Genomic DNA, 14,540 nt, shown 5'->3' with positions numbered 1-14,540 from the left:
CTGTTATTCTATTATTCAAATCTCCCTACCATATTCTCAACAGAGAAGATCTGCCAATTAATAATGAGGCTGCTGGAGGGAATGAGATTGGATGAACGTTCCAAGACAATGGCCAAAAGCAATCAATGATTATGACGGCTAGCTTTCCACCCAGGCACTTGCCGTCAGATGAGCGATGTGCTTAATATGCATTTGAATTAGTTTTTCCCGTGTCTTTTCACATTTTCGAGGTCTTGTCAGCTGACAAGCAAAATGTGGTCCTTTCAACAACAGGGATGGATACCCTAAAACCTCTCAGGCAGATCTTCAGTTGGGCGTCCTAGGGACTGAAAACTTCAGCAAAGGAAATTGGGAATTGTCCTCTCTGAATTCAGTTGACCAAAGCAGCTCTGATGTCAAAGAACTTGATTTCACCAAAAATAGGGGACAGCACTCTCATCTGTAATAATCCTCCAATTTTTTTCTTATTTTTACAATTTATCTTTTCCAAATTGACTATATTACAAGGAGTGAATTAATAATTTATCCCTCCCTGGGGTGAGGGGTAGTAATAGTAGAATGCATAAAAATCAAATCTCTCTTATTTAGAATGACTGATATTAAAATCCAGCTAAGTACGTTTATTTCCCCAGCCTCAATTCTCCACCTTTAAAGTATAAACAAGAATATTATTATCATGTTGGGAGTCTGAACAAAAATCATATTGATACCTGCCATTCAGTTTTGAAAAGAAAAAAAAATCTAGATCAGGTTGTTGTCTCTGTTTCAGGACCGTTCACCAATCTGCAGCTTTTCACTGACAAAGAATGGCAGGAGTTTGTCCTTTTCGAATCAATGTTTGTCAATTAAAGCACAAGGAGCAGAGAAAACTGACTTGGCTATTAAAAGCAAAAACACCGTTTCAAACTAAATAGGATCATTAGCAAAGAAAAGAGAACTCAGCCTTCATTGGAGAAATCTTATTGCTAAAAAAAGACATGGCTCAGGATGGCTTAGTAATTATGTCTGTTGATTTTTCTTTCTTACCCTTCTCTGCTTCTAGTGCAAATCTATTGGGAGAGATGCACTTCTAAATTAGATAATTTACAAAATTAGATTCCTGATGTAAACATAAGAGGCCTGATAGGGAAAAAAAATAATACGATCGTAGCCCATCAAATACTGGAAAGAAGATTCCCAAATATTTAAGTCACATTAAACGTTAACCAAAGAAAGTTATAACACCACTCACATTAAAGGTAAGAGGATGCTGGGATCTTAAGTTCTTTCTCTTAATTTTGATTTCCAATATTTAAGTTAGCAAGATAATGTAAGGTCCCAGTCTCTTACTTGAACTTGAGATACCATGTCTAATCTAATCAGATAACCCAAGCAGAGACTTCTTGATCAAGCGGCACTTTATTTGATCAGGATATTGAGGTGAGCACCTACAAGAGATGTTCATACCTAAATATCCCCAAGGTTTTACCAGAATATTCTGTTTTTAAAACAAAGGCTTCCCACTATGGAAGGGGTCAGAGTCTACATATTGGGTCTATTGGTGACCTTTCCCAGTGAGATTTTGACTAGTCAGGGCAGTAAAATTTATTTCACATGCTTCCCAAGGTCATTGTTCACCCATGCTAGTACCCACACACATATAACAGTTAGCAGTGCTTTTTTTGTAAAAGAAAAAGGTGCCGGAACTCCCACATGTCACACAACCTGCCTTGCCTACCCTCCAAGGTTCCATCCAAAAAAGGTGCCGGAACTTCATTCTGAGCGTTCTATGAGGAAAAAAAGCCCTGACAGTTAGTCACATTTAGAGATGAAGCAATTCTTTAGGGCCAGATCAACAAAAAGATTCTTTGATACCAAGAGAACTTAAATTGTGGTTTCCAGTTCATCGTAAAAAGAATTTGGGATGGTGGTATAATAGTGTCAAGCTGAACCCATATTTGTGTCTGGTTCAGTCGATAGCTGGTCCAAATGATGCTGAGAAGTCTGGTGGTCTGGTTATCTCAAAGCACACCGGGTTGCAGGAATCAGCGTTGCACTAGGAAGTGCTGACTCCTTTAATCATATTGAATTTTCTTTTGAATGTGCCAGGTTGGGTAGGATGTAGTTTGTGTTCAATGAGTAAGCCTGTCTCCATAAGTCTTGAATTATTCTCCTCCTACCTTCACTGGGACGAGATAGAAGTCTCCTTAAACATTCAGGGTTCAGACAAACTCAGGTCTGCTAGAGTGGCTAATTTAAAAGTCACCCAGACACAAAGGGTCTGTGAGCGCTCTTGATCTTATCTTTTGGCCACACCAGTTTTCCTGGATGTCATGCCTGAAGGTTGTGAGTTACAATGGAACTCATTCACAGGGAGTCTCAATAAGAAACAACCTTGAAGGAAAAAAAATTCAAGCCTCTGTTCAGGCACCAGAAAGGTAAGGTCCCAGTCCCTTACTTGAACTTGAGATACCATGTCAATCTAATCAGATAACCCAAGTGGAGATTGTTTGATCAAGCAGCACTTTATTTGATCAAATTAAGCAGCTGGGTGGTCAACAATCTGGAATGCTGGCAGAGTTATGTCCAGAAGTGCCACACCTTAGAAAGTTGGTAGCATTGCTTTATAAACTTTGTTAGCCAGTGAAGATAGACAACAGAGTCATTACATCATAAAGAAGACATCAATCATTCCTGTACACTCCCTTATTCCCTCCTTCAGTATATCACATCCATGTACATGATTCTCACACTTGCATGAGATTTCACTGGTGCAAAAGCTGATTACAAGAAGCAAGAAAGCAACAGTTAGACTAAACAATTTCCCTTTGTTCCAGAACCCTTCAATAATTTCTAAGTGTGAGAAATTATTGATAACATCCCCCTTGAGCAGAGGATGACTGGCATCATTAACTGTGTGACTTTAAAGGCCTTAGTTTATGAAATGGGATTAATTTTCACAATTAATCTTGGTTTTTAACATCCTGAATAATCATCTACAAACTTGGTCAGCCCACTGCTTATCCCTAAGTCAACGTAGAAGTTTGGTGAGACTGGAATTACTTTTGCTGAATCCATGCTGATTTTTTTCACCATGACTTGTTCTTATTTACCCTTAAGTAATTTTTTTTTGCTTGAATGCCATTTGAAGCAATAAATATATATTGTCGAATTCTATCAATTGAGTGGACACAGGCACTAAACCCCTAAACAAACATTTAATGTGTGGATAACATATATGTATGTTGAGCGATGGAGACTATATTCGAGATATAAACACCTGTCCTAGGAAGTTCCTTTTCTGCTCTGAATAACCTGGGTAATTCATATCTGTACAAACCTTCCTTAAAGTGTCCTGTGAGTTTTTAAGGGATACAACTCAACAATATATATTTATTTCATGTTTCTGAAGTGTTGCTCTGTATAGTGGATTGTGGTCTCTGAAGGCCACTGCAAATGAGACATCTTAGTATTGGATATCAGGTATGTCAAGATAGGATTCTTGTAAGCCACATATAAAAAATAATTATATCAGCATGTATACTATAAACAACACAGAGAGAGAGAGAGAGAGAGAGCACTGCTATCTTTCCTACAGAGAAAGCTTTGTGATAATTTCACATTTGTTCAAAATAGTAGTAAACAAAATAAATATTATGTGCCACATCTACTCTGTGTACTCTTTGTATCTTCCCAAATGCATTTTTAACTCCCTCCCAAAAAATAAAAATGGTAGAAAATAGAATGAAGATGATCTTCATGGATACAATTACCATGAGTCCTTTAATGTTAAAGAGACTCTGATGCAAAAAAAAGAGAGAAAAGGTTATTGGTGGATCAGGTAGTTGAAGAATCAATATTGATTCATATCTGGCATTTTGCATAACATCTGAATTTTTAAACTGGATGTAGTTGAAATGACATGAGGACAAGTAATGATGCATAAAGCATTGAGAAATTGCTGCATTATATCAGTGAGGCACATTTGGGTTATTTATTTATTTAGCGTAGGGCAAAATAAATTTGGGTCATCAGCAGGGTTTTTGAACGTGCATTCATGCAAAGAGCAAATTTCTACTAAAACCCAGAGTCTTGAAAAGCACTTCCGTTGGCTGTTTCAGAAGAACTAATACTTGATCAGCTTCAGGGCTGCCGATGAGCATCTCCATGGAGAGAAAAAAGGTGAGATTATAAAGTGCTCTCTTTTAATTTCTGAAAAAAAACCTAAAGTAATTATGTTAGCTTGCAAAGTATAATGGGAATGGCTAACAACTCAGGTGTCCAACTGCTGTTGGCACTAATTTGTGCAAGAATTATGTGCCCTGGTGTGCCTGGGTTTGTAATTAACAATTCGGTAGCAATATAAGCTTTATATTTATATAGCCATTGACTACAGTAATAAAAGCAAACGCTTAGGGTTGGTAATGTTACTCCTGATTTGTAGCTGAATTTTCACTGAAAAGCATCAGAGTCAGTAATTTGGAAATCCTTCCAATCTATTTACATGTTTAGATCAAGCTTTGATGTGACATTCAGAAAATAATGATTGACACTTGCAAACCAGCCTTTGGTTTTTCCTCAGAAAAGTGTGATTAAAAATGCAATTGGTATGTAGCAATAAACTACGAAATACTGTGATGGCAAATAAAAAAAAAATTGTTTTATTTAGCCTCACAGCATCTTATAGTTTGTTCGAGTCTGGAACAGATTCACTGACTTTGATAGAAGTCTTCTACAGTACTATCAGTATCTTGTGTGGAGTTTCATTTGAAGTGGTTTTAAGTAATTTTAAGGCATATAAAATATGATTAGGTAATTTGATTTCTGAAAAATGGTTTGTTTTTTTAAATTAGGAGGCATCTTGTTTTAAACATAGCATTTTTAAAAAGTTATTAGTTACTAGTGTTTCCTCTGCACCCAACTGCCTCCATCACAAACACTTTAAGCCAAAAAGCAGCTTTAGCTTGATTAGTGAGACTGAAAAGAAATCATATATTATACACTATTAACAAAGAATTTACATGGGTCTTTTCTTAAATTGTAATGTTAACAGCTGTTCCTTGGAATGTTTTCACTATTTTTCAGATGAACGTATTCATTTTCTTCATAATTTTACTAACAGTTCCCAGCATAGTTCTTTTTGTGGCTTTTGTCCAGAACAACAGAAATGATTTATTAAGTAAGTAAAAAGAAGAAGAAGATGATGATGATGATGATGATGATGATGATGATGATGATGATGATGATGAAGTGTTTCAAAATGTTTCATAAATCAGGAGAAAATAATATCATAGTGATATTGGAGAGGGATGTTTACATCTTTTTCAGGAGAAATAACTTAGTTTACATTGCTGAAAGTTTTTAATATCTAGTAAATTATATCCTACAATAGGCAAAATATATTTATCCAAATTTAGAACCAAACTTTTTTCAAAATACCAACATCTTTTTCTTAATAGCTATATCTCATACAGGGGTACCTTGGTACTCAACTGTTTCAAAATTCATCAGATTTGGTGCTCGATGCATTTTGATGTGAAAACATTTTCCCAGTACTTGGCATTTGTTTAGTACTCAGTGCACTATGATAGGAAGAGAAGGATGGCTGTGGAGAACGGGCAGAAAGTCAGCCATTCTGGGATGGTTGCTACAAAATGAGGGAGACAGGCACAGAGGGCAGACAGGAAGTCGGCCATGCCGGGAAGGTCACTGACACAGAAAAAGGGACAGACAAAAAGTTATTCACAGTCCAAACAAAGGGTCATGTGGTAAGTCACATGGTTTGTTTGGGACTTATCCTTTTTTGGTACTTGTTGCCAGGGCTTTTTTTCTCATAGAATGCTCAGAAAGGCATTCCGACATCTTTTTTTTTTTTGCAAAAAAAAAAAAAAGCTCCCTCTGAAAGCCTATTGCAGGGCTAGGCAATCTTGGCCCTTTTTTATGACTCGTGGACTTCAACTCCCAGAAATCCTGAGCCAGCCATGCTGAGGGGAAAGGGAGAGGTTTCCAAGCTGACCCATGCTGGCTTAGGAATTCTGGGAGTTGAAGTCCTTGAGTCATAAAAGAGCCTACGCTAGAGGAGGACTTTAAAATTATTTACAGGGTTACTTCTTTAGGAACTAAACTTTTAGAATGTAAAACAGCTAATTCAAAAAAGCCAACAGGAAAGAACCTCACATTTTTCATCTGCTTCTGTCTTTTGGAAGGTAAAATTAGATAACAAAATAATCTATTTCTTATGTTAACATCTCTGCAATGAAGTCAAAGGTAACAGGAAAGAAATGAGAAACATTTTTCTCAATGTAATATGTCTAATTTAGCTGATGCTAGAAAAAAATAGTATCTTTTGTACATACTCTTGAAAACTATTTTGAAACTATAACCATCTATTACAACTAAACCACTTTAAATTAAACAGTTCTTAAGAATGAAATATTCCTAATTTGGACTTTACTTTTACTGTTTTGACTGTTGTGTGTTTTGAAAAATAGATTATTTAGAATCTAGTTATGTTGCACTTCAGTCTTTAAATAATTAACCTAGTATATACATAACAATATATGATGTTTTCCATGGTGAGCTTAACATCAATAACAATATTTATTAAAAAGGATAAAATAATTTCTGGTGGTATTATCTGTATATTAAAATTTTCTTTAGTCACAATCTTTCACTTTTCACGTTCTGGAAAAGCAGTGGTCATGTATCCTAGCAAAAGATGTTACATATGTGCATAAGCGTAGTCAGTAGCATATGCCCTTTTAAAAATATCAAACATGCAAAGAAACAAAAATAAGTCCAAAATATCTGTATTACATCCAGAAATGCCAACTTTGCAACCAATATTTCACATCCATAACAATGGCACCCTAAGGATACCTGCATACATGCAGATGCTTCTCTGGGATCAGTAACACAGCAGGGATTGCTTTTTCCTTCCAGTAACAGATTGCTGGGAAATACCAAACATGGCCTTAAGAATTCCAATGTTTGTTACAAATTTTTCTGGATATGGTTGGAAAGAGGCCTAGAAATGCCAGCACAAATACATCACACTTGCTGAATGTGCATACGCAACTAATTACAATCTTCAATTATATGTTATATATCCAGGGCATTTTTTCCCATAGAACGCTCAGAACAGCGTTCTGGCACCTTTTTTTGCGCGCACACACACACACACACACACACACACACACACACAAGCTGAAGGAAACTGTTCCAGAGAGCCAAATTCTCCTCAGGCAGCCAGGTTGCAGAGGAGCAGAATGCATCGTAGCGACAGGCCTTCAGATGGCTCAAATCAAAGGAAATGCGATCTGTACAGGCTAATTTAAAAGTGGGAGGGTAAGAAGGGCGGAGTGTGAACAGGTTGCTTAGCAACCTGCTTAAACAGTCTCTGTAACTTTCAGCTCCCCGTGCCTTGCCTTTTTTAAGCTGGGAAGTTGAAAAAAAGGCTAAAAAGAAGGCAATAGATTGCTATCAAGGAAAATGTATAGATATAGCCAGCAGACGTTTAGGGAACCTTTATTTTTCATACACTGTTCAAATTTTGTTTTAATGCCATGGTGATACACAATCAAATATAGTCAGTCCTTTTTTTTAATCCCAAAGCATCTGTTCGTTAAATACAGTATAACAAAGTTTTGGATGATGGAATCATTTTTTATCCAAGGATAACTAATGATAACAGCTCTTGAATCTGTTATTTTGTTTTATTTTTGCACAAAAAACTTGTATAATTTGCATTTGCATTCATTTACAAATAGAATATGTTGTTAAAATGTATTGGTGTTGAAATAATTAGTGCACACATATACCTAAAACCAGTTTATTGCATTTGGCAATTGTACTAAAAAAATCTCATTGTCAACCAATATAATTCATTTAATTTGAAATCAAGTGAAAAGTTGATTTAAATTATTTTATTAAAACAAATTAATGGCAATTCTTTTATAAGAAGTTGCCTCAAACAAAATGAATTTGACATGCCTGCCCTAGATAGTTGAATGCTCCAAAATAAATTCTAGACCAGGCCTGTACATGCAGCCTACCAAGCACCCTTGGACAGAGCACAGACTTTTTTTTAAAAGTAATAAAATCACCACCATTGCCCTGAAAGTCATGTTGCCTAGTGCCTCCATGGCTTACCATGACCACGAACTCCAACACTGCAGATGCTCCTCTAGTCACCAAATCCTTAATTAGCCCACCAGCATTCCTTTGCAGACCACAAACATTTTTAATTTATCAGTGTGGGCCTTTCCCTTCTACAAGTTGCACAGACCTCTTCTAGATTTTCCTTTTGCCTTTCCGAGTTAACTCCTTGGTCTGTCATTGAGCAAGAATTGACTTTGTAGGGAAGCATATTATCATTTGATGTATATTTAACATATGTTTTACCTTTATTTACCAATTACATAATATTTGTATGCAATCCACATGGCGAGGTTTGAGGCAACTTACAATATTTTTAAAATCATAAGATTAAAACATAAAAGCAGGGCTTTTTTTCTCATAGAATGCTCAGAAGGGCGTTCCGACACCCTTTTTTGCACACACACACACACACACAAAAGCTTTTGCACAAGCTATGCTACTCCCTCTATTGGCTTTCAAAAGCCTATTGGCTTTCAAAAGCCAATAGGAATTGCTGCTGAGTGTGCCAAAAGACCTGGCCGGCAAACGTTGCACCGGCAAGTTGTCTGCAGTGAAAGTGAATTGGCAGGAACTTTGCATCCCTCCCTGCTGCCCAACTACACCATCTCAACTAGGTAAGTAAGAGAGGACAAGGAGTGGGAGGTAGGTTCTGTGGAGTCCATGTGCACTCCTTCCTTGTGCTCACCCATGTCAGCCAGGCTGGTGACCTACCTGGTGCTGGACCTGTGCCACCGTCGCTTCACTCTGTGTGCCTAAGTGGCCATCCTGCATCGCCTGGCCCGCACCACCTCTGCTGCCCACCCCGCGCAGCCCCGCCATATAGAGTGGGCCCACTGCTCCCACAGCACCAGCTGCGCCAGCTCTGGCCCTGGGGGGCAGCCTGCCACCAGCACCCGTGACCACAGCAGCGACCCCCCACCCCCCCCGCCTCCTGCACCCGCCAAGATGAGAGTTCCAGCACCTTTTTAATTTTTTTTAGAAAAAAAGCACTGCTCATTGCACCTACTGGAACCAATTAATGACAGGTACCAAAGTACCACTGTATTGTTTTATTTACTATTTAATTTATTTCATCTTTTTTTTAAAAAAAAAAGCTTATAATATAAGACCAATTCTTCAAGGACATTTTTAACTAACTGGAATACTTAATGTGGAAAAAGTTATTCTAAAAGGCTTAGGGTTGTATGAAGGACAGTATTTTAAAGTCTGGATTTCTTCTTGTGCCCTGTCTATTCCAGTTTATCATGTGATACATAAATCACAATGACTGGTTAGATACACTTTCCTGTAACAACTATGCTGAACAAAATATAAATATTGATTTCTTTGTAGGTGTCAGCAAAAGTACACAGAACAGGAGGTTTATTCAGAAACATTGAAGTGCATCTAATTCTGTAACAAATTGGAATTTAGTGATTAACACAAAAGGATAGTTCCTGAAATAGTACTTAGGAGCAAACTTTTTGCTGAAAATCCCACATAATGGAATAGTAGTATATGCCATCCTTTCTATCATTTTGACGGTATACAATATTTAGTTTCTTTATTATTGTTTTTACAAAAGGTACTTAACTGCTGAGTCAAATTTATTTTCCTAGGGGTAGGAAAAATAAAGCAAAATGGAATTAAGAAGGAAGAAACACAGGAAGCAGAAGAGGAACCAAAAGGAAGAAAAAACAGGTAAATATATCTTAGCAAGAACCGGCAGGAGATATTTATACCATCATATCTGCATAAATGCAGGTTTGGTCCCATCACTAGTAGAATAAAGCCACTACTTTAGCCTGCTGGAGAGCCAAATGTTTGAGCTTGTGTTGACCTCTGATCTCCCCACACCTCCTAAATTAAGTTTAGATGATATTCCTGGAAGGGGCTAGGAATGAAATATTCTCCCCTTTTCATATTTCTGAGATTTGAGTAGTTTTGAAGATAAATATTATGTGATAGTTGTAGAGGCTCAAATTTGACAGTGTGATGTGGAAAGTCCCTGGAGATCAAAAAAATGGGACTGACCAGCCATATGAATCACTGGGGTTATTTCATCTACATCTGCCTTAAATATTTTTTTTTAAAAAACCCACTTTAGTAACTAATTTGAATCCTTCTGTGTATCCCAATGCACAGCACTATTGGAGTTGCAAGATTAAAGTGATAAAAGAGTTAGTGGAGACTACAGAAAACACAAGGAAGATAGAAAAGGGACAACTTAATACTTGGCATTTATGCATGTGATAGTGTAACACAATATGCATGTGAGAGCTATGATATTGGAAAGAGGACAGCTAAAGAAAGAGTAATTGAAGACAGAGATGGTTAACACGATCAGTGGTTGTTGTTTTTTAAAAAAAGCAAAACAATTGATTGGTCTCATTTTTTAAAAAAAAATTATACTGTAGAAGAGACCTTTTTCCTTCAACTTAGCTCAGTGGATTGCAAACTTGACATGGTAGGATAGTTGAGTAGGTTCAATGACTCTCACAGTAATGTTGACAGTAGTTGAAGATCCTAGAAGGGTCACTTTTGCCGGTAACGTTGAAAGGGAATGAAGAAGGTAAGGATACTCTACCATAAGGGTGAAGACAAATGGAAAATATAAATGCTATATTTGCGATAGCACAATAAACGATAAGTTCATAATTATTAGAATCAGTGGAAATCCAGTAACATCTACATTATAAAAGTTATGCACTTAATGCAGACATAATGATAGAAGAAATTAAGGAATTCTATGGCAAATTGCAAAAAACAAAAATGTTAAATCAACATCAGGGAATTGCATCCTGTACTACTATGTGATTGAAATGCTAACGTTAAAGAAATGAGCAGCCTGAATTACAAGAATATTTTGATTGAACAAATGCAGTGATGCAGGATATAGTGTATGTTAATAGAGTGTTGTGAAGACAAATTTTTTATAAACACCTGCTTCAAGCAATGAAAACACACGTTACATTTGAATGTTATGAGGTAGATAACAATAGCATCAATCAACCACATATTTGAAACAGAAGAAGAAGTGCAGTTTAGTAATTACAGGACTTCCAAGAGCTGAGTGTGAAACAATTTTATGGTAGCACGATTTTACCAGAAGGCACAATGGCTCAGCAGTTAAAGATGCTGAGCCTATCAGATGCAGACAGACAGCCCAGGTTTGAGACCTGAGCTCTGTGCAACTGGGTGAGCTCCTGTTACTTGCCTCAGTTCCTGCCCACCTAGCTGTTCTGAAGAATGCAAATGCGAGTAGATAAATAGGCACCACCTTGGTGGGAAGGTAACAGTGTTCCATGCACCTCAACAAATTGCCATGCTGGCCACATGACCACAGAAATTGTTTTCAGATAACACTGGTTCCCTTGAAATGAGCACCACACCGTAAAGTCAGATGTGACTGGATAGGGAAACCTTTACACAGTGGTGGGATTAAAATAATTTAACAACCGGTTCTCAGAACAGAACCCTTTAAGAGCTTTCCCAGTTGTAATTAGTTGTGCTCTGAACAGCTAGACAAGAAAAAGTTCCAGAGCCACAACCCAGCTAATACTTTGTGGCCCCGCCCCCTTTCCCGTATGCACCAATCAGAAAACTAGAGAGATGAAGTGTCTGTTCCTGAAATTACCTCTGAGAAGCACCACCTAGTTTTCACCTGATCGAAGGCGCCGTGTCTCCATTTGGCTTCCGCTGCTCCTCCTCTCACAATGAAAAGCAACAAGCAACAAAGAAAGATCTCAATTTCAAGAATACTAACACGTAGAAGAAAATAATAGGAAAAAGCAAAATAGGAATAAGCTCATAAGAACATGTACTGCTAATATATTCAAAAATAATCATGGAGAAGGTCTACTAGAAAATTGAGAGGCAAATGAAGTTAAAAGAAGATGGAAATGTTATATTGAAACCCTTCGCAAATGAAATTCTAGAGTGACAGAAACATCTGTATACAGAGAATGTATTCAAGAACCAATTCCATTAAGAAGTTACACATAAGAAGCATGGCTGTCAAGTAGAAAGGCACCAGAGGCAATCAAAATACCGACTGAGCTGTTTAAAGCTGCAGAAAAAGCAGTTAATTTGCAAATGATTCTATGTCCATGGGAACAAGTGTGGTCCAGAGGCAGCAGGCAATTGGTGAACAGCTCCTACACCAAAGACAACAAAGGCAACAGAACGTGCAGATTTACTAGATTTTTGCACTTATTCCTTACTTAAGCAATGTTTTGTTTAAAATTCTACCAAGGTGAGTACTAGCCCACAGAGAGAGAGAAAGGCCAAATGAAATGAAAGTTTCAGAAAAGGTTGACAAAATCAAATAATTAAGCAAATGGAAAGGAGAATAGAATTTAAGGAAGAAAATCTTTGCTTTATTGACTATGTGTGGCTTTTGACTCTGCATGTTATGCTAGTACATGAAACTTATTACAAGTAACTAAAGGCAGGCTGCTCTCATGATGTCCTCTGGCCATGAGATACAAGATGATGAGAGGAAAGCAACTGTATTTGGCTAGACTTAGGAACGTCAAAAGATAAGATGGGTGGATGGAATATATAAAAAAGATGTCAAGACTCTAGAACAGGGGTGTCAAACTGTCGGCCCACGGGCCGAATGCATCACGATGAAACCATGCCCACCCTATTGCTGGCAATGGGGAAAAAGCTCTGATACGTTGCACAACGTCACGTGACGTTGTGAGTTTGACATGTCTGCTCTAGAAAGAGTGCAGAGAAGAGCAAGAAAGATGATACGTGGGGACTGGTGACTAAAACATGTGAAGAATGGTTGCAGGAACCTTGTCTAGTTTAATGAAAAGAAGTACAATGGGTGAGATGATAGCAGTGTCCCAATATCTAAGGGGCTACCACAAAGTAGAGGAGGTCAACCTATTTTCCAAAGCACCTGAAGGCAGGACAAGAAGCAATGGATGGAAATGAATCAAGGAGAAAACTAACCTGGAACTAAGGAGAAATTTCCTGACAGTCCAACTAATCAGTGGAATGGCTTGCTTCCAGAAGTTATGGGTACTCCAGCACTGGAGGCTTTTAAGAAGAGATGGAACAGCTACTGTATTTGTCTGGAATGGTCTAGAGTCTCCTGCTTGAGCAGAGGGTTGGACTAGAAGACCTCCAAGGTCTCTTCCAACTCTGTTATTCTGTTAAGCTAGGGATTTGTGCTGGGTTAGATATTGTCCACGAGGTATAGACAACTTTAGAGGCCTGGCCCAACTTAATGGCATTCTAATATCTTTTAATTACTCAAAAGAGCTATCAAAATATGAGGAATAAAATGGACACAGTGAACATTGTGTGGGTTTGGGTTTTATCATTCTCCACAAAAACTGAATTAAAAAATCATATGGACCCTAGGTCCAAACATTTATATTTGTATCTTCTTTGGTAGTACACACGTGATTGTCTAGAAATGTAAGTCCAGGTTTTCGTGCAACTTAGTCACCTTTCAAATCTGTTTTCTTTCCATAGCATAATTACTTTAAATAATGTATCTTTCATAAAATATCAGTTAGGTAATTTGAAAATATTTTTTGAAACTGCTGGTGGGGGAAAAATTTGGGAAGACTTGAAAGGGTTTTGGAAGATACTTGTTCTTACATATTTCCAGATTGAGAAATTTTTATTTGAAGTGTCAGGAAAGTATTATGAGAATGCCAAATATTACAGGGAAGGAAAGGAAACAAAGAAAGGAGATCTGTTATTTTAAATCTGATTGTCAAGTTTCCAACGTATGGGCTTTTCAAATGACTCTGAGGCATTGTTTACCTTAAAAGTCCTTTATTAGCCTAATACACCGGCAAATGCTTGCTCCACGGAAGCTGGAATCTGAAATCTCTGCCCCTTGCACAATATATTAAAACACAATTCTCCACCTTTCTAATTTTGTCATTAATCATATTCTCCAATTAATTTAAAGAATCAATTTCCCTTCCATTACAAAACCCGCCAAGGTCTTATCTTCTGTAAATTCAGATGGCCTTGAAGGTACAATCCTCCTCTTCCCCCTTCCAACCTTAAACTAAATCTCTTAAAGCAATACACAAGTTTAACATATGAAATGGCTACTTCTTCATGTCTTGTCAAGCAATAACATTCGATGTTAGCAGCATTGACACTGATCTTCACAAAGTGACAGCATTTTTTGCACTGTGAAAACTCAAACGTTCAGATTTCTCATTGAAAGATTGCAGCAGTGCAAGGGCAGTAAGTTTCAATACTACCCTTGAGAGTGAAAAAGGACTCTTGAATTGAAGAGGCAGTTTCTGATTTAGTTACAGCCTGAAAAACACTTAATAATTCTATACACAGGATATCAGGGTTACGTTTACCGATTTTTATGAACTAAGACCTGAAAGTACTTCAGCCAAGTGAACAAAAATTGATTTCATTTTATTTGA

General features: G+C 37.3%; 1 protein-coding gene across 1 annotated transcript in view; it reads left to right on the top strand.

Annotated features, from left to right (window-relative positions):
* Positions 1-5,673: 5,673 nt before the first annotated feature.
* The window catches only part of TPO (thyroid peroxidase), a gene marked incomplete at both ends in the record, with an annotated part of 42,131 nt that continues 33,264 nt past the window's right edge, over positions 5,674-14,540 (top strand). Inside the window, one exon of the mRNA XM_083350169.1 lies at positions 5,674-5,747. Coding sequence (XP_083206295.1) covers positions 5,674-5,747 — 74 coding nt within the window. The remainder of the gene's footprint in view (positions 5,748-14,540) is intronic.

This window comes from Vipera ursinii, assembly GCF_947247035.1.
Source record: "Vipera ursinii genome assembly, chromosome: 1".
NCBI classification, from domain to species: Eukaryota; Metazoa; Chordata; class Lepidosauria; order Squamata; family Viperidae; genus Vipera; species Vipera ursinii.
Note: the sequence above shows the minus strand (reverse complement) of the source record. Positions and strands in the feature narration are given on the sequence as shown.